This window comes from Theropithecus gelada, chromosome 14, assembly GCF_003255815.1.
Source record: "Theropithecus gelada isolate Dixy chromosome 14, Tgel_1.0, whole genome shotgun sequence".
NCBI lineage: Eukaryota > Metazoa > Chordata > Mammalia > Primates > Cercopithecidae > Theropithecus > Theropithecus gelada.
In genome coordinates, this window is record NC_037682.1 from 112,696,772 (window position 1) to 112,723,512 (window position 26,741).

At 43.0% G+C, this 26,741-nt stretch overlaps 1 protein-coding gene across 1 annotated transcript in view; it reads left to right on the forward strand.

Moving 5' to 3' along the window:
* The window catches only part of TECTA (tectorin alpha), an 89,999-nt gene extending 63,606 nt beyond the window's left edge, over positions 1–26,393 (forward strand). Inside the window, exons 14-23 of the mRNA XM_025357413.1 lie at positions 713–999; positions 3,143–3,438; positions 6,084–6,194; positions 7,389–7,591; positions 10,166–10,329; positions 10,787–11,035; positions 22,738–22,900; positions 23,983–24,070; positions 24,675–24,791; positions 25,609–26,393. Coding sequence (XP_025213198.1) covers positions 713–999; positions 3,143–3,438; positions 6,084–6,194; positions 7,389–7,591; positions 10,166–10,329; positions 10,787–11,035; positions 22,738–22,900; positions 23,983–24,070; positions 24,675–24,791; positions 25,609–25,709 — 1,779 coding nt within the window. The 3' untranslated portion in view covers positions 25,710–26,393. The remainder of the gene's footprint in view (positions 1–712; positions 1,000–3,142; positions 3,439–6,083; positions 6,195–7,388; positions 7,592–10,165; positions 10,330–10,786; positions 11,036–22,737; positions 22,901–23,982; positions 24,071–24,674; positions 24,792–25,608) is intronic.
* Positions 26,394–26,741: the final 348 nt, after the last annotated feature.

Consider the following 26,741-nt stretch of genomic DNA (forward strand, 5'->3'; position numbering starts at 1 on the left):
AAGGTGTCTGTTTTTTATTTTTTTTATTTTAAGGTACAAAAGCTACTAATAGCCTGGGGAGAAAATTTTTATTTTGTAAGTACAGGAAAAGCATGTTATATTCTGTCCCAAGGGCTAAGGAAAGAAAATGTTAGAAAACAGGAAAATGACAAATGCAGAAAATAATGTGCCTATAGGTCCTCTGGGGGGACCTCCAGTTTGAACATTATAAGCAAGAAAACGATAAACATGGCAATGATGCCCAGATCCATTTTAACTGTGTTAGACTCTCGTTGGCACAGGATTGGGATTTCATTTTCAGTAATTGGCTTATGCTGGGGAAAGTTTTAGACACAAATGCAGCCATTCATTGTGGGTTATACTTTTCTAAGATTTCCTTATCTCTCACCTCCTCTCCCCTACTTCTGTTCCATAGTTGCTTCCTTTGGGGCAACTACACAGTAAGATGAGTGAATGCCTTTAAACTCTAGGGCAGGGGCTGGCAAATCTGCTTGCTGCCTGTTTGTGTAAATAAAGCTTTGCTGGAACACATCCACACTCATTTAGTTGTGTATTGTCTGTGGTTGCTGTCATGCCGCAGGGACAGAGTGGAGTCGTTGAGACAGAGATCACAGAGCCTGCGATGCCCAAAATATTTTCCCTGGCCCTTTCCTGAACAATTTTGGCAACCCTGCTCTAAGCGTAATTATTTTCTGTTTTCCTCCTCCTATAGGTGAATGGCACACAAGTGAATGTTCCATTTATAACTGGTTTGGCAACCAAAATCTACAGCAGTGAGGGGTTTCTGGTGATTGACACCAGCCCAGACATCCAGATATACTACAATGGTTTCAACGTCATTAAAATCAGCATCAGCGAGAGGCTGCAGAACAAAGTGTGTGGTCTCTGTGGCAACTTCAACGGGGACCTAACAGATGATTATGTGACCTTGCGAGGGAAGCCGGTGGTAAGCAGCGTGGTGCTGGCCCAGAGCTGGAAAACCAATGGCATGCAGAAGAGGTGAGGGTGTAGGAGTTCAAGCCACTAAACTTGGTGGCCCAGGTTCTCTCACGTCCATGGGTGGTGTGAATGAGGAATACACTTTACTTAGCACTGCCCCTGTTCTCCTACAGAGATGAACCAAAGCTCTTTGGAGTTTTGATGCTAAAACTAGGCACATCAGAGACCCCAGTAATTTTGTGAACTGCAGAGGAAGGAGTTGGGCTTAGATGATATAACTAATTTTCAGGTCATCCAGCCCTTGGCTAAACAGAAGAGTGTGCCCAGGATGAGAACTCTGAAGCCTTGACCAGCTGCCCACCCGGGACCTAGGCACCCCTGCTGAGTGTGGAATTAAGAGTTGACTCAGAAGAAGAAGGGCTATCTTTGACTCCCTTAGTGCTGGGTCTCATTGTGTGTCCTTGCCTCTTACAAGAAGGCTTGACTATGGTTGTGTAGGTAGAAGTTGGTGGGAATCAGGAAAGCCTTTTTTAAAAACAGAAGTTACAAGGTTATTATTAGGCCCACCCCTGGCCAGCAAAGAGAGAGTGAGCTAAAGAAGTTATTCCAAGGCCAGGCGCGGTGGCTCAAGCCTGTAATCCCAGCACTTTGGGAGGCCGAGACGGGTGGATCACGAGGTCAGGAGATCGAGACCATCCTGGCTAACACGGTGAAACCCCGTCTCTACTAAAAAAAAATACAAAAAACTAGCCGGGCGTGGTGGCAGGCGCCTGTAGTCCCAGCTACTCGGGAGGCTGAGGCAGGAGAATGGCATGAACCCGGGAGGTGGAGCTTGCAGTGAGCTGAGATCCGGCCACTGCACTCCAGCCTGGGCGACAGAGTGAGACTCCGTCTCAAAAAAAAAAAAAAAAAAAAAAGTTATTCCAAAGGTTTTAAATTTAGGGCCCCTCAGGGCTGCTGAGTATGTGGATACCTTTCTGGATCTGTAGATATGCTTCTCTTTCTTGTTAGTTCTGCTTGTACAATGGCTCAATCACGTTGCTTTACATGCTAAATATCAGCTAAATCCCTAGTCTTGGAAATCACACTTTAAGCCTCTTTGACCCTGCCCCAAGTGCACAGTGAACAATGTATCATGTATTGGACTATCCTGTGAATTATGGGACTCAGAGCTGTGAAAATCCTTGGGCAGTATCTTGTCCAGTCTCTTCCTTTCCTAGGTAAAACAGAGACTAAGACAGAGAATGACTTATATGAGGAGGCCCCATATATGGCAAAGCCAGGATGAGATTCCAGGATTCCTAATTTGGTGCTTACTCTAGAATGCTATGCATTGACCCACAGATAGAAAAGAGAGAACTTTGGACATTATATTTAGAACACTACTTTAAGCCACTGTAGTGTTTCCAAAGATAGGCAAGGTTCAGCTCCTCCTGAGGAATTATGATTCCGTTTGACTTTGGCCGGCCTGCCTCCCTCCGTCCTCCCTCCCTCCCTCCTCCCTCCCTCCTTCCCTCCCTCTTTCCCTTCCTTCCCCTTTCCCTTCCCTTCCCTTCCCTTCCCTTCCCTTCCCTTCCCTTCCCTTCCTTCCCCTCCCCTCCCCTCCCCTCCCCTTCCCTCCCCTCCCCCACTCTCCCTTCCCCCTCTGCTTCTCCTCCTCACCGGTCCCCTCCCCTCCCCTCCTCTTCCTTTTAAAATAAACTGTTATCAGCTGGACACTGACTTTCTTGTAATGTTTTGCTTTTGGTCCCTCATGGCTAAAGTGGAACTGGCTTAGAAGGCTTCCTTTCAAATCTTTAATTCTGCCAAGTATCATTACTATTATCATTGTTATTAGTTATTATATCCATACCTGTTAATGGTTATTATATCAATTGTATCAATCATATCAATCAATTATGCCAAAGTGTTCGTGGTTACTATGTCAATATCTGCCTTTTGTATGGCACTGTGGCCACTAATCCATCATTCCATTTTAGCCTCACTGTAGTTCAATGATATAAGCGACAGGAATTACTGTTTCACTTTCTTAGATGGATAGAATAGAGACCGGTAGTATCTGACTTGCCGAAGGTCACAAAGCTAATTAGTGTTGGAATTGGCACAGTGCACTAGCTTCAGGGGTAGCAAAACAGGTACAGATGCTATTTACCTTCCATTGAAGATCTCAGATGGCTGTTTTTGCTTCACTCAGTCTGACCAGACCTCTTGCCCCCAGCTGCAACGAGCTGCAGTTCTCACAGTATGCAGCCATGTGTGACAATGTGCACATCCAGAAGATGCAGGGTGATGGCTACTGCCTGAAGCTCACCGACATGAAGGGCTTCTTCCAGCCCTGCTATGGGCTTCTTGATCCCCTCCCATTCTACGAGTCCTGCTACCTGGACGGCTGCTACAACCACAAGAAGTTCCAGCTGTGCGGCTCCCTGGCCGCCTACGGGGAGGCCTGCCGCTCCTTCGGGATCCTCAGCACCGAATGGATTGAGAAGGAGAATTGCTGTAAGAGAATTATTTTATTTCTGTGGATTCCATTTTCAGTGAAAAGAACAGCTTTGCAGGTAGCATTGCTTTTTCTAGGGATGACTGGTCCTCTCCAGATTTACTCATAGATCTGCTTCCAGGATTGGATAGTAGAGAGCTGTGAGCTGCAGCCGAGATTCAGTGACGGGCCCCTCCCATGGAGCCTAACCCACCTATGGTTTTTGTCCAGCTATGGAATTTGGAAAACAAACGTGGGAAGATGGGGCTCTCTGGGTTGGAAGAGCCCTGGTTTAGTGGCTTATGAGGTAGAGGGACATAGTGTGGGATTCCCGATGGATTTTAGTTCCCAAACTCATCTCCACCTTGGCTTCTTTAGCATGAGGTCATCCTCTATCAGAAAGCGAAGGCAAGAGCAGGTGGAAGGCAGAGGTGGAACTGAGCTGGTTATGTCCACCTGGGCTGAAAGGAAGCTGCAGTTGGATTGACTATGGAGATCACATATATTAGATCAGCTGGTAAAAAAAAAAAAGGTAAACAGAATCTTGTGGGTTTTTTTCTGTAGTAAAAAAATTATTTTGATGTGTATTCTATTATTCAATTTGTTCATTTTCCTACTGTGTTAATCAAATAGGGGAGCGATTATAGATGTATACACACACATGTAAACGTGCCATAGACATACATGTGTGTCCATACACATAAATGGTCACTCCCACTACTGTGGCCAACAGAATGTGTGTTTTGTGCTCTGACCCACACCACCAGCCCGGTGTGTATATAGGTACCACTGTGAAAACAGGCTGACTCCAAGACGATACATACACGTTGGTGAATTTGCAGACCAAACTGGATCAAATGTAGGAATACACTTTAATTCAGAGCCTAAAAACAATGCAGTTAATTAAAATACATTTCAGTGATTTCAGAAACTGTTAAGCAAATTACTAGTCTCTGTTGGAAACTAACAAAAATATTTGTTAATATTTTACTCTGCTGTGTTCATAAGAATACTTTCAATGACTTTAAAAATTAACTGTTTTAAACTTGTCAAATTGTCAGGAATTTTAAAAAATACATATATAATTCAAAAAAACTCAAAGCTTCCATCTGTCTAAGGGCATGTTTTATCTGCCAGTTGGCAGATGGACCACCACATTTGTAAATAAACGTTTCCTTCTTGTGGACTGTAACCTCTGCACCATGTTTCTGTTACTCTGTTTGTCATTCTCATGCAGTCGGTCAATCATAACATTCGCTTGGTGGCTGCCATGTGCTTAGCACTGTGCTAGGTACTGGATATACTGGGCCAGTGAAAGGATCTTTATAAAAAGCAGCCTTTTGAAAATAAATATATTTAACTTATGCTGATGGCATTCTTTCAGTTGTCCTTCCAGAAATTAAGACAGGCTTATGCTGAGTCATCCATGCACTCCTACCTAATGTAATTAGTTACCTACCAGAGGGGCGTGGCAGCTGAGTCAGAAGAGGTGTATGGAGCTGTGGGCAGCCTGGGATTTTTGTTTTGTTTTTAAACTCTTTTTTTCCCTGTGTGTGGGGGTATGTGTGTCTGTGGTGAGAACATGAAACTCTAGTCTGTTGGTAATTTTCAAGTGTACAGTGTATTGGTACTAACTATAGCCACTTTGATGTACAGTAGATCGCTTGGATTTATTCCTCTTGTCTAAATGAAATTTTGCATCCTTTAAAAACTCTGTTTTAAAAAACTCTTGAAGCCAACTTGGCTCATGCTGGGATTGAACAGTTGTTTCTTTAGCACTGTCCATCACATACCGTGATGAACAGGAGGAATATTCTGTCTTGATAGGCAGAGCGATTCTTTAAATAAAGAAATGAACTTCTAAAAGAAAATGCTCCTAATTAGTGGTTCTCAAACTGAGGCATTGACTATCTTGCAGGTGATCTCATCTGTTACAGAAATATTGTTCATAAAAACATGATGATGATACTCCACATAACATCTTTATTTTACTTACAGTTTTACCCTTTTGGCAAAACAGCACCATGAATCTAAGTCAATGCTGGTGAGCTGTGTGGAGGTTTTTCCTTTGTCTATTTTTACAAAATCAAGTAGCAGATCACGGGGGAAAGTGAACCAAGAATCAGAAAAGAGTTAGAAGCGCTGGTGTGGGAGACCTCTCTGGGATCTTACTGGCCCTAATATGTTCATTATTGACACATATTTATTGTGCACCAACCATGAGGTGGTTGAATGCTGGGATGTAGAGATAAATGATTTGGATGCTACTCTTTATATAAATATCAGTGCAAATCGTTGTGCTATAGTGTAGTGGGTGCCTTAATCGTGGTAAGATTACTGGGGTTAAGAGCATCTGTGCATTCAGTCTTCACCACTTACCTTCGCTTTTGACCTTGGGCAAGTTTCAGCTGTGAAATAGAGCTTATAATATTTAGCCTTGAGGAGTATTTGCGAGGGTCAAAGAAGCTAATCCAGGCCCATAGCAGGCACCTATTTGCTAGCTATTGACATTATTTTCTGGAAGGTTGCCCTGTCTGTTAACCTGCAGCTGCCATCTGACCATTTCCAATGTGATTAAAGAGGCAAGTCTGGAGTGGAACCAAATGCTACCGCATGTAGGTGTGAAAATCAAGTTGTGCATGTTTCTGTGTGTTTTTCTTTTTAGCAGGAGTGGTTGAAGATCCCTGTGTGGGGGCGGACTGTCCCAACCGAACCTGCGAGCTGGGCAATGGCAGGGAGCTGTGTGGCTGCATCGAGCCGCCCCCCTATGGAAACAGTGAGTGACACGGGCCACCTCCCCACCCAGAAAGGCCCCGTGGGAGATGCTGCTCTGGGGAGGGACCTTGATGCATCCCACTTTGTGAAGCTTTCCCAAACAGTGAAGCTTTCAGGAGCATTTAAGCAGAACAAGGAAGCAATCTGACTGCTTTAAAGTACAGCTACATCCTTTTCCTCAATACATTGTAATGCACAAATTTGTACATGAATGGAACCAGCCATTTCCATCTGAGGTCACGTTCAACATCAGAAAGGTCCAAATTGATCTTTTAGATGCACAAGGAAATAGGGTATTTTGATGTCAATATGAAATAATTAGGATGAATGTTATTTAAAGCCAGATTTATTTGGCCCAAAGCTTTTTGGTCCCGAAGATATGTACGACTGAAATGTCTGAAGCAAGCCATAAATAACTAGGACTCCAGGACTTGTTCCTAACTGTAGCTCCCTTGGTGTGGAAATGGCCTTGTCCACTGCCGAGCCTGCCTGGATGGCAGCTTGAAGCGGAGCTGCTTTGCCTTCCATCTCTGCTCCCCTTCCTGAACCAAGTAACGCAGAGGCAGCTGCTAAATTTAACAGCATTGGAGAATGAAAATCTGGTTGACCAAAGGCTCCTTAGGAGGGGACAAGGGCTTCACCTAAACAGATAAAAATGTTTTTCTCTGTTTCTATAGTGCTTATTAGCTGTATTTACATGCTCAAGAGAAAATGTCAATTGGTGCATTGCCATGTCAAAAAACAAGCTCCTAGTGCTCACCTGGGAATCGCTAGGGTTTTGCCGAGCTGAATCAGCAGGGGCTTTGGATGTGGCCTGGCCAGTGCTGCTGTCCCTGAGAGGCATGCTTTTCAGCCAGGCCACAATGTGCCAGATTTGGTGTGTTCAGTATGTAGCTTACAGAAAAGTAGCTGCCACCAGCAAGGTGGGGGAAGACATGTTTTTGTAAAGAAAAGACAGAAGACACTTTATTAGCATTTTTATCTTTTTAAAAAGGCTCTGCTAATGCCCAAGTTACTGCTTTGAATGAATTCATATGCTCGCTTGGTCTGATCAAAGCCTAATTAGAAATGCTGCAGTCTTTGAGTGGAGATCATTTGCCTTTTCTAAAGGAGAATGGTAATGGGATGCTTTGCTCCCACTCCTGCAGCAAGACCGACTCCACTGATTTGCCTTTTGTAATAACTGTTCCCACAGACTCACATGACATTATCGATGCAGAGGTGACCTGCAAAGCATCCCAGATGGAAGTGTCCATATCTAAGTGCAAACTCTTCCAGCTCGGTTTTGAGAGGGAGGGCGTGAGGATCAATGACAGACAGTGTACCGGCATCGAGGGGGAAGATTTTATCTCCTTTCAGATCAACAACACCAAAGGGAATTGTGGAAACATTGTGCAGGTGAGAAAAGCAGCAGGAAAGAGCACCTGGCAGAGACAGCGACAGCTTCGAGTGTTTGCACATTTATTGTCCCGAAAGCCAACTTCAGGATGATCTGCTTAGAAATATGCTCCTTGGAAAACAGCAATAGGCATGTGTAAAATGAAAGATAGCAAGAGCAGTCGTCATTTCATGCTAAGTGGTTGACGGAGTTGAAAGAGTGATGTGTTTTTTCCTTGGTTTGGGATGCCTACTGTGGTTCTTTGTCTTGTATATGGATAGAATTGTGTCTTTTATGCTTCTATTGTTCTTTGAGGCAAATACATCTAAGGCTTAGCTATTTCAGGGGGTAAGGGAGTCCCAAACCTCATTTAACAGGTGACTTCAGGCCGAGTGCTATGGCTCATGCCTGTAATCCCAGTGTGTCCGGAATTGGTGGGTTCTTGGTCTCGCTAACTTCAAGAATGAAGCCGCGGACCCTTGCGGTGAGTGTTACAGTTCTTAAAGATGGTGTGTCTGGAGTTTGTTCCTTCAGACATTCAGATGTGTTTGGAGCTTCTTCCTTCTGGTGGGTTCGTGGTCTCGCTGGCTTCAGGACTGAAGCTGCAGACCTTTGCAGTGAGGGTTACAGCTCTTAAAGGCAGCGTGGACCCAAAGAGTGAGTAGCAGCAAGATTTATTGTAAAGAGCGAAAATAAAGCTTCCACAGTGTGGAAGGGGACCCAAGTGGGTTGCCACTGGCTGGCTCCAACACCCTGCTTTTCTTCCCTTATCTGGCCCCACCCACATCCTGCTGATTGGTCCATTTTACAGAGAGCTAATTGGTCCGTTTTGACAGGGTGCTGATTGGTGCATTTACAATCCCTGAGCTAGACACAGAGTGCTAGACAGAAAAGTTCTCCAAGTCCCCACTACGTTAGCTCGATACAGAGTATCAATTGGTGTATTTTCAAACCTTCAGCTAGACAGAGTGCTGATTGGTTTGTTTACGATCCCTTAGCTAGACTTAAAAGTTCTCCAAGTCCCCACTAGGTTACCTAGATACAGAGTACTGATTAGTGTATTTACAAACCCTGAGCTAGACACAGAGTGCTGATTGGTGCATTTACGATCCCTTAGCTAGACATAAAGGTTTTCCAGGTCCCCGCTAGACTCAGGAACCCAGCTGGCTTCACCTAGTGCTGTAGGCAGAGCTGCCCGCCAGTCCTGAGGGGCACCTGCACTCCTCAGCCCTTGGGTAGTTGATGGGACCAGGCACTATGGAGCAGGGGGTGGAGCCCATTGGGGAGGTTTGGGCCCCATGGGAGCCCACCATGGAGGGTGGGGCTCGGACATGGCAGGCTGCAGGTCCTGAGCCCTGCCCCAGGGGGAGGCGGCTGAGGCCTGGGGAGAATTCCAGAGTGGTGCATGTGGGCCAGCAGTGCTGGGAAACATGGCACAGCCTCTGCAGCTGCTGGCCAGGGTGCTAAGCCCCTTACTACCCTGGGCTGGCGCTGGCCTGTGAGCGCTGGACACAGGCCCAGTTCCTGCCTGCGCCTCTCCCTCCATACCTCCCTGCAAGCAGAGGGAGCCGGCTCTGGCCTCGGCCAGCCCAGAGAGGGGCTCCCACAGTGCAGTGGCGGGGTAAAGAGCTCCTCAAGTGCTGCCAGAGTGGACACTGAGGCCGAGGAGGTGCCAAGAGTGAGGGCTGCCAGCACATTGTCACCTCTCACCAGCACCTTGGGAGGCCAAAGCAGAAGGACTGCTAGAGGCCAGGAATTTAAGATGAGCCCAGGCAACATCACAAGACCCTGTCTCTATTAAAAAAAAAAAATCTAAAAATTAGCTGGCTTTGGTGACAGTGCCTGTAGTTGTGTCTGCTTGGAAGGCTGACATGGGAGGATCTCAAGCCCAGGAGTTCAAGGCTGCAGTGAGCTATGATTGCACCACTGCACTCCAGCCTGGGTGACAGTGAGACCCTGTCCCTAAAAACAAAACAAAACAAAACAAAACAAAACAAAAAACAGCTGACTTCAGAAATATAGTAAGGTCCCAACTTTTAATGTCAGATTGTGCAATGTATAGGTTAGCAAAGCATCTTGTTTCTCTTCTTTTTCTGCTTTGCTGTGCGTCTTCTATTCATGGCTCTATTTCTTAATACTTTTACCAGAGGTTGAAAGGAGTAAGGAAGTGAAACTTGCACTTGTTCATGTTGGTCCTTGTAGGGATGTCTGGTGATGGATTTGGTGGAGAAGAGATTTTGAATTAAGCATTGAAAAAGAAGATTTCTGTTACTCAGCAATGGCAATAGTTCATGCTATTCCTAGCTTGGGGTCTCACAGATAAGTGGGGTCTGGTAGTGGTTAGAATTCAGTAGTGGATGAAATCACCTTCCACGGGTATTCAAGGTTAGCAGACTGAAGGGTGCTGCTGATATCTATTGTAATACTTTTTTGCCCCAAGTAAATGCTAAGGCTAGCTCCATGCTGCTTTATACTGGCCTCTAAGTTATGTATGGAAGGAAGCCATTTCTCCACTTTCAGGGATATGGATTTGATATGCAAGCTACATACTGACTCCCAGATGTAATGATTTCTGACTTCCCCTTGCTCTGCAGTCCAATGGCACTCATATCATGTATAAAAACACAATCTGGATCGAAAGTGCCAACAACACTGGCAACATCATCACCAGGGACCGCACGATCAATGTGGAATTTTCATGTGCTTATGAGCTGGATATCAAGATCTCCTTGGATTCTGTTGTGAAGCCTATGCTAAGGTAAGGCACCTCCTGGGCTGTGCACATTGCTTTTTCTTTTCCTTGACAGTTAAGGTTAGCATAATCAAAATTGCTAGCATTTGTCTTTGATGCCCTAGGAAAAACATAATTCACGTTTCTTGAGCCTAAATCCTTTCAATCAGCATTGTTCAATAGAACTCTCTGTGATGATGGAAATGTTCCATCTGTACTGTTTAATGTGGTGGCTACGTGTGGCTGCTCAGCACTTGAAATGTGGCTCAGGGGGCTGCGAATTGAATTTTTAATTTTGTTTAATTTTATTTCATTTAAATGTAAATTGCCCCATGTGGCTAGCAGTACTATATTGGACAGCACAGCCTTAGACTTTGCTACTACATGCTTTGCTTTCCCTCTGCATTCTCAGCTTGAAAAATGGTAGATAATTGAATAGCTAATATTGTTTTGGGTTCCTGTCTCATAATTGTTTCCGTTTTAGTGTAATTAACCTGACAGTTCCAACCCAAGAAGGCAGCTTCACCACCAAGATGGCTCTCTACAAAAATGCCTCCTACAAACATCCTTACCGGCAGGGTGAAGTAGTGTTGACGACTCGAGATGTGCTGTATGTAGGGGTTTTTGTGGTTGGAGCTGACTCCACACATTTAATCCTAACGCTCAACAAATGCTATGCCACACCATCCCGAGATAGCAATGATAAGCTCCGATATTTCATCATCGAAGAAGGGTGAGTAACCTCTTTATAGACAACAGTCTCAGAGCTTCAGGTATAATATTGTCTGCATCATTTTTTAAGGAAGGGAATGGAAACTAGTATTTGTTGGCTGCCTACGAGACCAGCATTTTGCATTTATTAATTCATCTAATTCTCAAGGCAACCTATGAGGTAGATATTATAAGCTTCATTTTACCATCAAGTAACTTGCCTAAAGTCACACAGAAATACAGTGGTAGGTACCCCAACTCCACGTGGCATTAACTACATTAACTACAAGACGCTTTATTCTCAAAGTGGGGATTCTGTGCTGTTTACTTTGAACTTCAATTTGGGAAGAATGTGGAATTCTGCAAATGAAAGAATATAATGACAATAACCACAGGTTAATGAACAGGGCATCTATAAAAATAAAAAAGAAATTAATATAATAGCCTATAGACTCAACAAGTTTCCCTTTACTCACCACTATATGCTTACCACCTAGTATATTTCCTGAAAACATAGTGATTACACAACAAAATTTCTTGAATGAATAAATGAATGAAAGAAAAGACTGTAGACCAACCACAATAATTATCTTTATTAAAAACAAAAATACTTTCTGGATATGTTAGACAGTTTACACTTATTGTAATAGGTTTTGTAACAATTCACTTTGACAGCTTTATTACAAAGATAATTTATATGTAATACAATTTACTTGCTTTAAGTGTAAAAATCAATGGTAATTGATTGGTAAATTTGCAGAGAATTGCAAATATCACCATAATCTAATTTTAGAACATTTTTGTCACTCCAATAGTTACTTTTTATATGAATTTGTTTTAAAAATATATTGATACATTTACATATTTATGGAGTATATATGACATTTTGATACATGCATTAAATATGTAGTGCTCAGATCAGGGAATTTAGGATACTTATCACCTTGAATATGTGTCTTTTCTTTCTGTTGGGAGCGTTTCAAATCTTCTCTTCTGGCTATTTTGAAATATATAATAAATTGTTGTTAACTATAGTCACCCTGCTGTGCTATCAAACACTAGAACTTATTCCTTTTATCTAAATGCATGTTTGTAGCCATTAACCAAACTCTGTCCATCCCAGCTTCTTTCCCACCCTTTGGTAACTATCAGTCTACTCTGTACGTCCATGAGATCAACTTTTGAAGCTCCCACATATGAGTGAGATACTGAGATATTTGCCTTTCTGTGCCTGGCTTATTTCATTTAACATATTGACTTCCAGTTCTGACCATGTTGTTGCAAATGATAGGATTTCATTTCTTTTTAAGGCTGAATAGTATTCCCTTGTGTATATATATCACATTTTCTTTATCCATTCATCCACTGATGTATACTTAGGTTGATACCATATCTTGGCTATTGTGAATAGTGCTGCAATAAACATAGAAGTGTAGAAATATTCTTTGGATATACTAATTTCCTTTCTTTTGGATAAATACCCAGTAGTGGCCTTGCTGGATCGTGTGGTAGTTCTATTTTTAGTGGGTTTTTTTTGGGTGGGTGTGTGTGTGTGTGTGTGCGCGTGCGTGTGTGTGAAACCTCTGTAGTGTTTCCCATGACTGTACTCATTTATGTTCCCACCAATAGTGTAGAAGAGTTCCCCTTTCTCCATATCCTCACCAGCATTTGTTACTTTTTGTCTTTTTAATAGTAGCCATTTTAACTGGCATGACATGATATCTCATTGTGGTTTTGATTTTATTTCCCTGATGATTAGTAACGTTGAGCGTTTTTTTTTTTTTTGTATACTTGTTGGCCATTTGTATGTCTTCATTTGAGAAATATTTATGCAAATCCTTTGCCCAGTTTTTAAAGGAATTATTTATTTTCTTGCCATTGAGTTGTTTGAGTTTCTTGCATATTCTGGATACTAATCCCTTGTTGGATGAATAGTTTGCAAATATTTTCTTTTATTCAACAGGTTGTCTCTTCATTTTGTTGGTTGTTTTCTTTGCTGTGTGGAAACTTTTTAGTTTAATATAGTCCCATTTGTCTATTCTTGCTTTGTTGGTTGGGCTTTTGAAATCTTACCCATAAAATATTTGCCTCAACCAATGATGAAGCATGTTCACTTTGTTTTCTTCTAGTAGCTTTATAGTTTCTGGTTGCACATTTAAATCCACTTTGAGTTGATTTTTGTTTATGGTGAGACACAAGAGTATAATTTAATTCTTCTGCATATGGATATCCAGTTTTCTCAGCACCAGTTTTTGAAGAGAGCGGCCTTTCCCCAATGCATGTTCTTGACGTCTTTGTTGAAAATCAGTTGGCTGTAAATACATGGACTTACTTCTGAGTTCTGTTTTGTTACACTGGTCTATGTGTCTGTTTTTATACCAATATCATGCTGTTTTGGCTACTATAGCTTCACACTATACTTAAAAATCAGGTAGTGTGATGTCTGCAGCTTTGTTCTTTTTACTGAGTATTGCTTGGGCTATTCAGGGTATATTGTGGCTCTATACAAATTTTAGGATTTTTTTTTCTATTTCTGTGAAGAATTTCATTGGTATATTGATAGGGATTGCATTTAATCTGTGGATTTTTTTGTGGGTAGTACGGTCACCTTAACAATTTCAATACTCCCAATCCATAAGCATGAGATATCTTTCCATTTGTTTGTCCTCTTAATTTTGTAATTTTCCTTGTAGAGATCTTTCACTTGGTTAAATTTATTCCTAGATTTCTTATTTTTTTGTAAGTATTGTAAATGAGATTGCCTTCTTGATTTTTTTCGCTGCCAGTTCATTATTGGTGTATAAAAATGCTACTAATTTTTGCATGCTGTTTTTATATCCTGCAACTTTACTGAATTTGTTTATCTGTTCTAAGAGTTTTTGATGGAATCTTTAGGTTTTTCTGTATATAAGATCATGTTATCTGCAAAGGGAAAGTTTGACTTTCTATTTCCCAATTTGGATGTCTTTTATTTTTTTCTCTTGCTTGATTGAACTGGCTAGGACTTCTAGTACTATGTTAATAAGAATGATGAGAGTGAGAATCCATGAATTGTTCCAGTACTTTCAGCTTTTCTTCATTCAGTATGATATTACCCATGGGTTTGTCATATATGGCTTTTATTATGTTGAGGCATGTTCCTTCTGTTCCTAATATTTTGAGAATTTTTATCATAAGGGGATGTTGAATTTTATCAAATGCTTTTTGTGCATCTATTGAGATAATTGTATGGTTTTTATTGTTCATTCTTATGTGATATATGACATTTGTAGATTTGTATATATTGAAACATTCTTGCATCCCTGGAATAAATCCTGCTTGATCATGGTGTATTATCTTTTTGATGTGTTGTTGGATTCAGTTTGCTAGTATTTTATTGAGGATTTTTGCATCTATGTTTAGACATTGGCTTGTAGTATGTGTGTGTGTGTGTGTGTGTGTGTGTGTGTGTGTGTGTGTGTGTGTGGTGTCCTGGTCTAGTTTTGGTATCAGGGTAATGCTGGCCTTGTAGAATGATCTAGGAAGAATCCCCAAATTCCCTCCTCTTCAGTTTTTTTGAAATAGTTTAGGAAGCATTGGTGTTAGTTCTTCTTTGTAAGTATGGTAGAATTTAGCAGTAAAGACAACTAGTCCTGGACTTTTCTTTGCTGAGAGACATTTTGTTCCTGATTCAATCTTGTTATTAGTTATTGGTCTGTTTAGGTTTTCTATTTCTTCCTGGGTCAACCTTGGTAGGTTGTATGTGTACAAGAATCTATCCATTTTTTGTAGGTTTTACAAAGTGTATAGTTGTTCATAACAGTCTCTAATGATTCTTCATATTTCTGTGGTATCAGTAGTATTATCTTCTTTTTTATTTCTGATTTTATTTGGGTTTTCTGTCTTTTTTCCCGTTAAGTTAGTCTAACCAGTGCTTTATCAATTTTGTTATCTTTTTAAAACATGAATTTACATTTCATCGATTCTTTGCTTGTTTTAGTCTCTACTTTATTTAGCTCTGGCCTAATCTTTATTATTTTTTGCCTTCTACTAATTTTGGATTTAATTTTCCACTTTTTTGATGTAGGTGTAATTGCAATAAATTTCCCTCTTAGCACTGTTTTTTGTTGTATCTCATATGTTTTGGTATGTTCTGTTTCCATTCTCACTTGTTTAAAAAAATTTTTTAAATCTGCTTCTTAATTTATTCATTGACCCAGTGGTTGTTCAGGAGCATGTTGCCTAATTTCTAAGTATTTATTCAGTGTCCAAAATTTCTCTTGTTATTGATTTCTAGTTTTATTCCATTGTGGTCTGAGAAGATAGTCGATATGATTTCAATTTTTAAAAATTTGTCAGGACTTGGTTTTTGGCCTAACATATGGTCTATCTTGGAAAATATTCTGTGTACTAATGAGAAAAATGTGTATTCTGCAGCTGTTGGATAAAATGTTCTGTAAATGCCTGTTAGGTCCATTTGGTCTAAAGTGCAATATAAATAAAATTTTTTTGTTGATTTGCTTTCCAATGTTGAGAGTAGGATGTTAAATTCCCCAATTTTCATTACTTTGGAATTTATCTCTCCCTTTAGATCTAATAATATTTGCTTTATACATTTGGGTGCTGTGATGTTGGATAGATATATATTTAGAATTATTGTATCCTCTTGCTGAATTTATCCTGTCATCATTATGTAATGATCTTCTTTGTCTCTTTTTACAGCCTTTGACTTAAAGTCTGTTATATCTGATACAAATATAGCTACCCCTGCTTGCTTTTGGTTTTGCTTTTCACAAATTATCTTTTTCTATCCCATTACTTTCAGTCTATGTGTGTCTTTTACAGGTGAAGTGAGTTTCTTGTAGGCAGCATATGTTCGAGTTTTTTGTTTGTTTGTTTGTTTGTTTTTAGCTGTTCAGCCAGTCTATATCTTTTAAGTGGGGAATTTAATCTGCTTACATTCAAGGTTATTACTGATAAGTGAGAACTTATTCCTGTCATTTTTTTTATTGTTTTATGGGTGTTTGTATACCCTTTGTTTCATTCTCTCTTATCATTTATTGTTGTGGTTTGGTGGCTTTCTGTAGTAGTAACATTTGACTCCGTCTCTTTCTCTTTTGTGTGTATGATCTACTATTGAGTTTTACACTTTTACGTGTTTTTATTATGTCATATATCAACCTTTCACTTCCAAATGTAGAACACACTTAAATTTTCTTGTAGGGCTGGCCTGGTGGTGAATTCCCTCAGTTTTTGCTTGTCTGGGAAATACTATTTTTTCTTCATTTTTGAAGGATAGCTTTGCTGGGTGTAGTTTTCTTGATTAGCAGGTATTTTCTTTCTTTCCGCACTTTGAATATATCCTTGCATTCTGTCCTATCCTATAAGAGTTCTGCTGAGAGATCTGCTGTTGGTCTGATGGGGTTCCATTATATATAACTTGATGCTTTTCTTTCACTGTTTTTAGAATTCTGTCTTTGGCTTTTGTCACTTTGAGTATAATATGCCTTGGAGAAGACATTTTTGGGTTGAATCTATTTGGGATCTTTGAGCTTCCTGTATGTAGATGTTTATGTCTCTTGCAAGACTTGGGAAGTTTTTAGCTATTACTTCATTAAATAGATTTTCTATGCCTTTGGACATCTTTTGCCCTTCTGGAATTCCCCAAATTAGAATATTTGGTCACTTTATAGTGTCTTATATTTCACACAGGATTTCTTATTTCTTTCTTATTCCTTTGTTTGTTTGTTTGTTTGTTTGTTTTTGCCTGACTAGCTTATTTCAAAAGACCTGTATTCAAGAATTCTTTATTCTGGCCAGGTGCGGTGGCTCATGCCTGTAATCCCAGCACTTTGGGAGGCCGAGGCAGGCTGATCATGAGGTCAGGAGATCGCGACCATCCTGGCTAACACAGTGAAACCCTGTCTCTACTACAAATACAAAAAATTAGCTGGGCATGGTGGCATGTGTCTGTAGTCCCAGCTACTCAGGAGGTTGAAGCAGGAGAATCACTTGAACTCAGGAGGCAGAGTGAGCTGAGATCGCACCACTGCACTCCAGCCTGGCAACAGAGCAAGACTCCATCTCAAAACAAAAAAATTATTTATTCTGTTTGATCTAGCATATTGTTGAAGCTCTTGATTGTATTTTTCAGTTTTATTCATTGAATTCTTCAGTTCCAGAATTTGTTTGGTTCTTTCTGTTTGTCTCTTTGTTGAATTTCTCACTCAGATCATGAATTGTTTTTCTGATTTCTTTGTATTGTTTGTGTTTTCCTCTCTCTCACTGAACTTCTTTAATATCATTATATTGAATTCTTTCTCAGGTATTTCATAGATTTCTTTTTGGTTGGAATGTGTTGCTGGAGAATTATTATTATTTTATTTTTTACATCTTGAAACGGAGTTTTGCTCTTGTTGCCCAGGCTGGAGTGCAGTGGCACAATCTCGGCCCATCGCAACCTCTGCTTCCTGGGTTCAAGCAATTCTCCTGCCTCAGTCTCCTGAGTAGCTGGGATTACAAGCACGTGCCACCACGCCTGGCTAATTTTTGTATTTTTAGTAGAGATGGGGTTTCTCCGTGTTGGTCAGGCTAGTCCTGAACTCCCAACCTCAGGTGATCCACCCACCCTGGCCTCACAAAGTGCTGGGATTACAGGAGTGAGCCACCATGCCTGGTCACTGGAGAATTATGGTGTTCTTATTGTGTCCTTGCTTTTTTATATTTCTTATGTCCTTATGTTTGTTTCTGTGCATCTGGTATCATAGTTGCTTCTCCAATTTTATGGACGGGCTTTTATAGGGACGGAGTTTTTCCTATAGATGTATCTATAGTGTTGGTTGGGTTTGACTTTGGCTTTGATTCTGGGTGGACACAGCAGTGTAGTCTCCATATGATTTCTTCAGCTGTAATCAGCATCAGTCATGTCTGTGAGTTAGTCAGTGACTTAGGCTATTAGTGGAGGCTATGGTGAGGCTTTGCTGGGGACAGGGATGCCAGATGAGCCAGTCTTTGGGTACCAGTGGTGGTGATAGCAGGCCAGCATGCCAGCTTTTGGGCCCCTGGGTGGCATTAACAAGCACTCATGGTAGTAGGTCTAGGTGGGCCAATCCTTGGTCAGTGGTAGCAGTGGGCCAGGTGGGTGGGTGGGTCCTCGGGCCCTAAGTGGTGTATGTGGCATCAGTGATGGCAGTAGCAGCAGTGGCCCAACTCTTAGGCCCCAAAGCCTCACATGGGAGTGCCAGTGGTGGTGGCGGTGGGCCAGTCCTCAGGTCTTCAGGTGGCACACGGGTGAGTTCTGGCAGTGGTGGCAGGCTGGGTGGGCCTGTCCTCAGGTTCCCAAAAGGCAAATTTTAATGTAGTCGCTGGCAGTGGTGGACAGGGCAGGGCAATCTGTAAGCCCCCAGATGATGTGCATGGGTGCTGGGAGTGGCAAGCGGGGCAGGCCTATCTTTAGATCCCTTGATGACATGTGTGAGCACAGGGGTGGGCTGGTCCCCAGGCCCCCTGATGGTGCATGTGAGCACTGGCAGTGGGTGGGGCAGGTCTGTTGTCAGGCCCCCCTGATGGTGCATGCAGCCATCAATATTAGTGGATGGGGCAGGTTGATCCCTAAATCCCCCCAACGACACACGTGGTTGCCAGTGGTGGTGGCAACAGATTGGGCAGGCCTGTCCTTAGACCCCTGGAAGACATGTATGGGCGCCAGTGGTGACTGGTGGATGAGTCAAACCCCAGATCCCGCGACAGCATACATGGGCACCAGTGGTGGTGGGTGGGGCAGGCCTGTCCTCAGGCCTCACGACGCCACCTGGTGGGCTGATCTTCAGGCCCTCTGAAGGTGTATATGGGTGTCTGGTGGCCCTGCTGCTGGGGAAGTGGCAGAGTTGCTGACAGTGGCAGCAGCTGCAGGCAGGTGGCTCTTGGGTTCTGGGGAGCTTGTGCGTCAGCCCCTTGGCCCTGGGGACAGCCTCCCTGGTGCACTGCATCACCTGTTCCCCAGGGTGTAGGACACTGTGTGGATTAGAGTGCTGTGGACACAGCTGCACCACTGAGTCCAGGGAGTGTTGTGAACCTGCAGCCTTTTGAGTAGACATGAGGGGTGGGTGTTAGCAGGGCTCCAGGGATGTGGAGAAGTAGGGGCTGTTGGACCCCAGGGCAAGATATAGTCTGATGGGGGCTGGGCTCTCAACATGGCGCCATGCTGCAGTTGCTTGGGTCTGGGGGGCTGGAGGCTGTGCGATTCAGTGTGAACGCCGTCTCTGGAACAATACCGTTATGTGGAGTCCAGGTAGCTTCCTATACGAGTCTCAGGGTCCAAATGGCTCTCCCATGGCTAGCATTACCAAAGTCTGCAGTGGAATATGGACCACTGGGATCTCTCAATTACCTTTTCCCGCATTGGGAAGTTTCTCCTGGCTCCAAGGTGACCCTAGCACGGCCAACTGCTTTGTTTCCCTCTATTTTCATGCCTCAGAGATCCTCTGTCCCTCTTTTGCTGGATTCCAGTGTTCTTTCTTTGATGCTCTATTCAACTTGTGATAGTCTGCTTATTGTTTGGGCCCATCTTTGTTAGGGAGGCAAGTTCTGGGTGCCTCTAGCCAGCCATCTTGAAGCCCATAATAATTTTTCTGGGAGACACGGTCTCACTCTGTTTCCCAGGCCCCAGGCTAGAGTGTGGTGATATGATCATGACTCAATGCGGTCTCAGCATCCTGGGCTCAAGTGATCCTCCCACCTCAGCCTCCTGAGTAGCGGGGACTACAGGCGCACACCACCATGCCCGGTGAATTTTCTCTATTTTTTGTAGAGACTTGGTTTCCCTATGTTGTTCAGGCTGGTCTTGCACTCTTGGACTCAAGTGATCCTCCCATCTTTGCCTTCCAAAGTCCTAGGATTATAGGTGTGACCTACCATGCCAGCCAGCCTACAATAATTCCTAAAGCAAGTAAATGTATTAATCAGAATTCTGAGTGGCAGAGACCAATTCAAACTAGTTTATGCAAAAATCAAGGCATTTAATGTTTGTAACACCAAATCACAGGAGTGGATGTGACTTCAGAGATGATTGGATCCAGGGAGCCAGATGCTATCAAGACTCTCCTCTTGCTTTATCCCTTCTGTCTCTCTCTCTCTCTCTCATTGACCTTGTTAGACACTGGCAATCCTAGACTCACATTCTTATAGCATTGTAACCAATGAGAAGAGAGCACTTCTAACTCCAGTGCAGGGAATCCCAGGCCTATCCTGGACCACTTGCTTATCCTTTGTTTGGCAGGTAGGGATATACACCATTGAATTTGCCTGGCCTGGTCAGCCCCCACCCCTGTGGTGGTCAGAGAGTGCTTTGGATACAGTAAGTAGCTTTATGGTTGAGGGGAAGAGGCATGGTTTCCCAAGAGAAGAAGGGTGTGGTTCTGGGAAGACAAACAATAGACATTTACTAGTTTGCAGATGAAACAGGCTCAGAGAGACTAGGCACAGAGCTCACTCAAGGTCACACAACTATCAAGGAGCAGAGAAGAAATCCTTTTAGGTTTCAAGATACACCGACTCCCTAAGTGACCAGGTGTGGTGAGTGGCATGGGTTGCTGAGGTGTATTGTGGAATTTTCAGCAAAGACCTCACTAAGGCATTTGTATTTCTGAATTGGTGTTTATCCTCCTTAGAGGGAAAAAGAGGAACGTGGTGACTCTTGGTGTCCTTCAGGCCTAGATGAGTGGGTGAGCATCACAATTATCCTTTTGTTCATGTTTCTTCCTCCTCTTATTGTATTCCTTTTGCAACATAAAAGGGTTAATATATGAGACACTCTACAAATGCAAATCCAGATTATAGGGCTTATGTCTCCTTTGAAGGACATGGTAGCCTTTAACATTTTTAAAATGGTATTTAAAAGACTTGACCCAGAGAGGGAGAGCGAGCCAAGGAGCATATTCATAAATCTCAGCTTACCCCAGTGTCTGTCTAAATAAACATCTTCAAGTTAAACCGTGGTTGGGTGGGAAGTGACTTCTTTATGTAGGTGAATCCATCAGTCCTCCTAACCTTTCTTGGAGGGATGTGGTTATTGTTTTTTTCCAGCAAACTTAGGGAAACCAGATGTTCAATGCTTAATGAATGAGCTGCAAAATGGGTCCACTAAAGTATTTTGGGGGTCAGTTGTTTCTCTCCAGCTGTGTGGAGGGCAGAGACAGCAGCAACTTCTGCAAGTGGCTTGTAAGTCTGGGGACACGCAGGCCACTTCTGTTTTCTCTTCATGTGCTAGACGGCGGAAAGGGCAGATGTTTCATTGTTAACGGAAGATTCTAGTGCTTGGTGTCTGTGCTCAGTCTAAGAAAGACACCCAGACAGCCATTCCTGCCTTGCTATGCCCCTTCCTTCAGTTTTGCTGATACCTACACTTCAAGTCATCCCCCTAGGAGAGAATTGGTGGTCTGGTTAAGAGGGAAGGTCTGTATGAAGACTGAAGAGCTATTACCGCTTTAGAATCCTTGAGCCTGTTCAGGTTATCCGAATAAATAACAGTGTCAAGAAAAAGTATGGCATGTAAGTTTTTGTTTCAAAGCACTTGAGAGACTATTGGACTATTGCCTTGAAAAGCAACTTGCATTTTGCCTGGAAGGCTAAATGTGTGGGAATGCTGAAGGATAACTTCAAGTTTTAATTTTCCTTATTGCTAAGCTATTTAATCCTGTGGACTAGGGAGAAGAAACATAAGGAAGAGTCACCCTTTTTATCTTTATCATTTTAAAGAGCTTTTTGGCTCCTATGGGCCAGTCTTGGCCGTGGCAACACCATTCGCTCACTCATTCACTCATCTGACAAAAATTTTCAAATACATGCCACATGCCATGTGGTGCAGTGGAGACACAGTAAGGAATATGACTTGGTTTCTGCACTCACGGATTTCAACAGAGGGCTGTTGGCAAATCCAGGAAAGGCCATTTGTTTGTGCCTCATCCGGGCATGACTAGGGGACATTTATAAAGGAGAGGGTACCATAGAACTGGGGTTGGAGAAAGGGCAGGAGTGATGCATTGGACAAAGAGCAGGAAGCTCTTCCAGGCGGGGGAAACATTGCGTGAAAAGACACAGGACTATAGGAGAGACTGATGCATTTGGGGAACTCTACGTAGTTGAAGCAAGATCTCTGTGCCTGAGAGAGGTCTTAGCTGGGGTTGTCTCTTGGCTCAATACCACAAGAAGGAAGGGGGCTGAGAAAAGTGGCAGTCAGCCACATCCAAGCGACTCTGCAGCTCACCCTGACCGGTCTTCTTTCCCCTCCAGCTCCCACCTATTTTGACGCGTGGGAAGCATTCCCAGCAGGGTTTGAGTCAGGGGCCCCTGCCAACATTGATAATTAACTGAAGAAAGTACAGAAGAGAAGTAAGAATGAATCTTGTGTTTATTAAATTGCCATCGGTAAAACACAGCATTATGAGGGGGCGGAATGAGAAACTGAAGCGTGGGGAAATTGAGTGTGGTCCCTGCAGTCGTTTTGTTTTTAGTTGCAGTTAGGATACTAATTCGAGGTGGTGTTTGATGTTTCAAAACAAACTATGAAAATATGAGGGAGTGATAATAAACGACAAACCCAGGCAGTCCAGAGGTCACTTTCAAATGTAAAGGCATTTCTGCCACTTATGACGGTTTTATGTGAAAAGTGAAATTTTGAAATAAAGATGAGGATTAAAGTGTAAGAGGAAAACATGTGGCAAAGATTCCATTATTTTTTCTGAATAGGTGTCAGAACATCAAAGATAACACCATCGGCATCGAGGAGAACGCAGTCTCCCTGACCTGTCGCTTTCACGTCACCGTCTTTAAATTCATAGGGGATTACGACGAAGTTCACCTTCACTGTGCAGTGTCACTCTGCGACTCAGAAAAGTACTCCTGTAAAATCGTAAGTGAGAATGTGAAAACAAAGTGCTTAGCCTTATTTCTCACTGTCTCGGTTTCCCAACATGAAGATCGTGAATGCCAGGTGGCCGGACTGGAAGCATCCATAGATGCTTGGGGTGGACAATCATCTTTGATGGGCTAGTGAGAGAAAACACGGGGAAATATATCTATTTACTCTTCTATCTCTGAATTGTCAACCAGTCATGGGCTTAATGCTAGACTAGGGTTTCTCAAAGCTCGGCACTGTTGACATTTTGGACGGAATAATTCTTTGTTCTGGAGGACTGTTGTGTGCACTGTAGGATGTTAGCAACATTCCTCACCTCTACCCATGGATACCAATCACACCTTCCCCCAGTTTCGACACCCAGAATGTCTCCGGATGTTGCCAGTTGGCCTGGCTGAGAACCACTGCACTAGAGTCTCAAGGAGCCAGGCGGCCTGACTCTAATGACCATTGGGCCAAGTTCCACTACAGAACCAAACTCTTGAGCTCAGGATACAGTTTATCCAGGTGTCCTGCAGCTCACCTGATCTACATCAGGACTCTGGAGGGGATGAGGGATGAAGTAGCAAACTAATCATCTCTTCTGTGCCAGGCTTCCACCCCCACCACTTACGGGCTGGGTCCTTAAGATTCGATTGCCTGATACCTGGCCCCTAGCCTTTAACATTGCAGCTTTATGCTAACACCATGTTTGCAGAATCAAGATGTGACTTATGGTCAGGGTAACTTACAGATGATACTGCATACATTAGTGCCTGATGAGATACAGCAATCCTATTCCTGGGCAGGGAGCCTCTTTGAATCTCATTCCAGTGTGGATCCATCAGAAATGAAGGAGAGATTTTTAAAAAGGAAAAAGTACTAATTCCAGTGTGGAGAGTGTGTTTAATTCTGTTCAACACACAGCCTAGAGTCCCAGTGGATTCGATGATCAAGAATGCATTGGTTCTAATTAGTCTGAGCAGCAATAATGCTTGAGGCCAGAGTCACTGCCTCTTTTAGAGGTGAAAGCATGGTGAAGAATAAGTTACCAGCTTAATTGTGTGAAATTTTTCCCCTGGTGTTCTGTCTTGCAGACTTGCCCACAAAATTCCAGGAGTGCCACAGATTACACAAAAGAACCCAAAGAACAGATCATTTCAGTGGGACCTATTAGGAGAAAAAGTATGTATGTTCTCTAAAACACACCCTAGATTATTAAAACAATGGGATTTGAAGGCTCAGACGTGTTTCACCTCTGATGTGGGTCCAGTGGTTGAGGAGGCTGGTGTTGGGGACACCGGTTTGAGAACAGCACCCACTTCCTTAAAGACATCTTTTCATTGACATAAACATTCAACAATGGCATTGAGCTTTTCTTTGTCCTTCTCTTTTTTTGGGGTGGGGGTGGTTTGGGGGAATTGAGTCTCGCTCTGTCTCCCAGGCTGGAGTGCAGTGGTGCGATCTCGGCTCACTGCAAGCTCTTCCTCCTGGGTTCACGCCATTCTCCTGCCTCAGCCTCCTGAGTAGCTGGGACTACAGGTGCCCGCCACCATGCCCAGCTAATTTTTTTGTATTTTCAGTAGAGACAGGGTTTCACCGTGTTAGCCAGGATGGTCTCGATCTCCTGACCTTGTGATCCGCCCACCTCGGCTTCCCAAAGTACTGGGATTACAGGTGTGAGCCACCGCACCCAGCCTGTCCTCCTCTCTTTTTAAAGCCTTGCCCTTTGATACCAGTGGAAGGGTTGAACTGTGTGTAGTTAATCTTCCTAACTACTCTTTTGTAGGGCTGGACTGGTGTGAGGACAATGGAGGGTGTGAGCAGATTTGCACGAGCAGGGTGGACGGGCCTCTCTGCAGCTGTGTAACAGGAACCCTGCAGGAGGATGGCAAGAGCTGCAGAGGTAGACACTCTTCTACCTTGGGGCAGGCAGCTAGGGGACACGGGAGATTCTTTACCCCAGAAGGAGAAGTTCAGATTTGAAGCCCACTAGGTCAGCAACTCTCCCTCAAAAACTCCAGAAATTAAGGAGGAAAGATGGGGAACATACCCAAGGAATTCTAGGGCCATTAAACAAACAACAACAACAACGAAAGAAAACCTTGCTTTTTCACCTCAAATATAAAGGTAATTTAAAAAACAAGTTATCCAGCCATTTAAGGACCATATATTGGCCTACATCTGGCTGTCAAGTCTGCTTGGGCTAAGGTTGGGATTGGGATGCTTCCTCCAGCAAACAAGCCTTAGCACATGGTTTCCCTGACCTCTAATGAGGTTGGCAGGACTCTCTTCTTTTTTGAGATGGAGTCTCACTCTGTCACCCAGGCTGGAGGGCAGTGGCACGACCTCAGCTCACTGCAACCTCTGCCTCCTGGGTTCAAGCGATTCTCCTGACTCAACCTCCCGAGTAACTGGGACTACAGGCACATGCCACCATGCCCAGCTAATTTTTGTATTTTTAGTAGAGACGGGTTTCACCATATTGGCCAGGCTGGTCTCAAACTCCTGACCTTGTGATCCGCCCGCCTTGGCCTCCCAAAGTAGGACTCTCTTAAAGATTGGGTTAATTCTGTTACTTTGCTGCCTTAGGGTCATTTGGGTAAAATGGGTTCTTGGCAATGAAGTTTCCTTTTTTAGCTGAGTGCTGCAAAGATGTCTCATCCCTATCAAACAGGTATTTTTTCCCCCATAGGGCTTACTATGTTCCTCTCTGTTTACAGCCTCTAATTCTTCAGTCGAACTCCAAGTCTGGACGCTTCTTCTCGTCATGATCCAGATTTCATTATGGCATTTTGTCTATAAATCAGGCACGATCTCATAATTAACTCAAAGTTGCTATATAAAGTACTGTAATTTACTTACTTCAACTCGCTGTAGGATAAAAAGTGTGTGCCCTTAAGTCCAAACCTATTTGAAAGTGTCCAGCATCTCAGAATGATGCCACCTGCCTCCAATGGTCTGAGGTCCAGAAACCAGCGAACATGCAAGCTCCTCTTTCAGAATATGAAACGGGGCTTCTACAAGTCAGTTCTGGAAAGTATATCTCTTGTGAAAAATTTCCAAACAGTTGTCACTAGAAACTTTGGTTCACATGAAAAACCAGTAAAGGAAAAAAATTCTGGTTAGAGAAATCTGACTGGAAATCTGACCAGAGAAATCTGTCAAGCCAGTGCTATTTCTGGATCACGTTTTTTTACAGAGAGAGCCTGTTGGAATGATTTTGAAGTGATGACTGGAAGGTTTGACTCCCTCTAAGGAATCTTGCTGGCGTTTGGAAGTGTCTGATCTATGATATGTATGTGTTCTGTCTATGAGGCGCTCTCCACCCACTGTGTCCTTCAACCTTGCCATGGCAGCTTTGGCCGCTGGGGATACTGCTGACCTGGGGAACCCCACCCACTCTCCTACCCCCTCGAACCCAATCCCTTCTCTTTTTACAAATCAACCAAATACTTTTTAATGTGTTTTATCCTTAAATAAACTTTGTGTTCAAATATTCTCATTACTTGGTGGCTGGAATAATTCTTATTGATGTTAAGCTTTGTACACTAAAGAGCATGCCATGAATTTTTTTTTTAAAGAAATAGCAGCAATTGGACCAGGCAGGCACTGTTGGCCAAAACGTTAATGCACCGTTATATTGCTGTTCGTGTGTACTTACAGAGCATTAGCAGAGCATTAAGGTACGGTGTAGAAGAGAAGCAGGCAGCATCCTCTTTTGTAAGTGGTACACAAACACATATCTGATATAATTAACTACAAAATGGAGGGCCTACTAAATATATCCCTGGAATGCTTTGCTTTTTAAGGGCAAAAACAAAGTAAAACCCACTTCAGGTTTATTTTGAAGTTG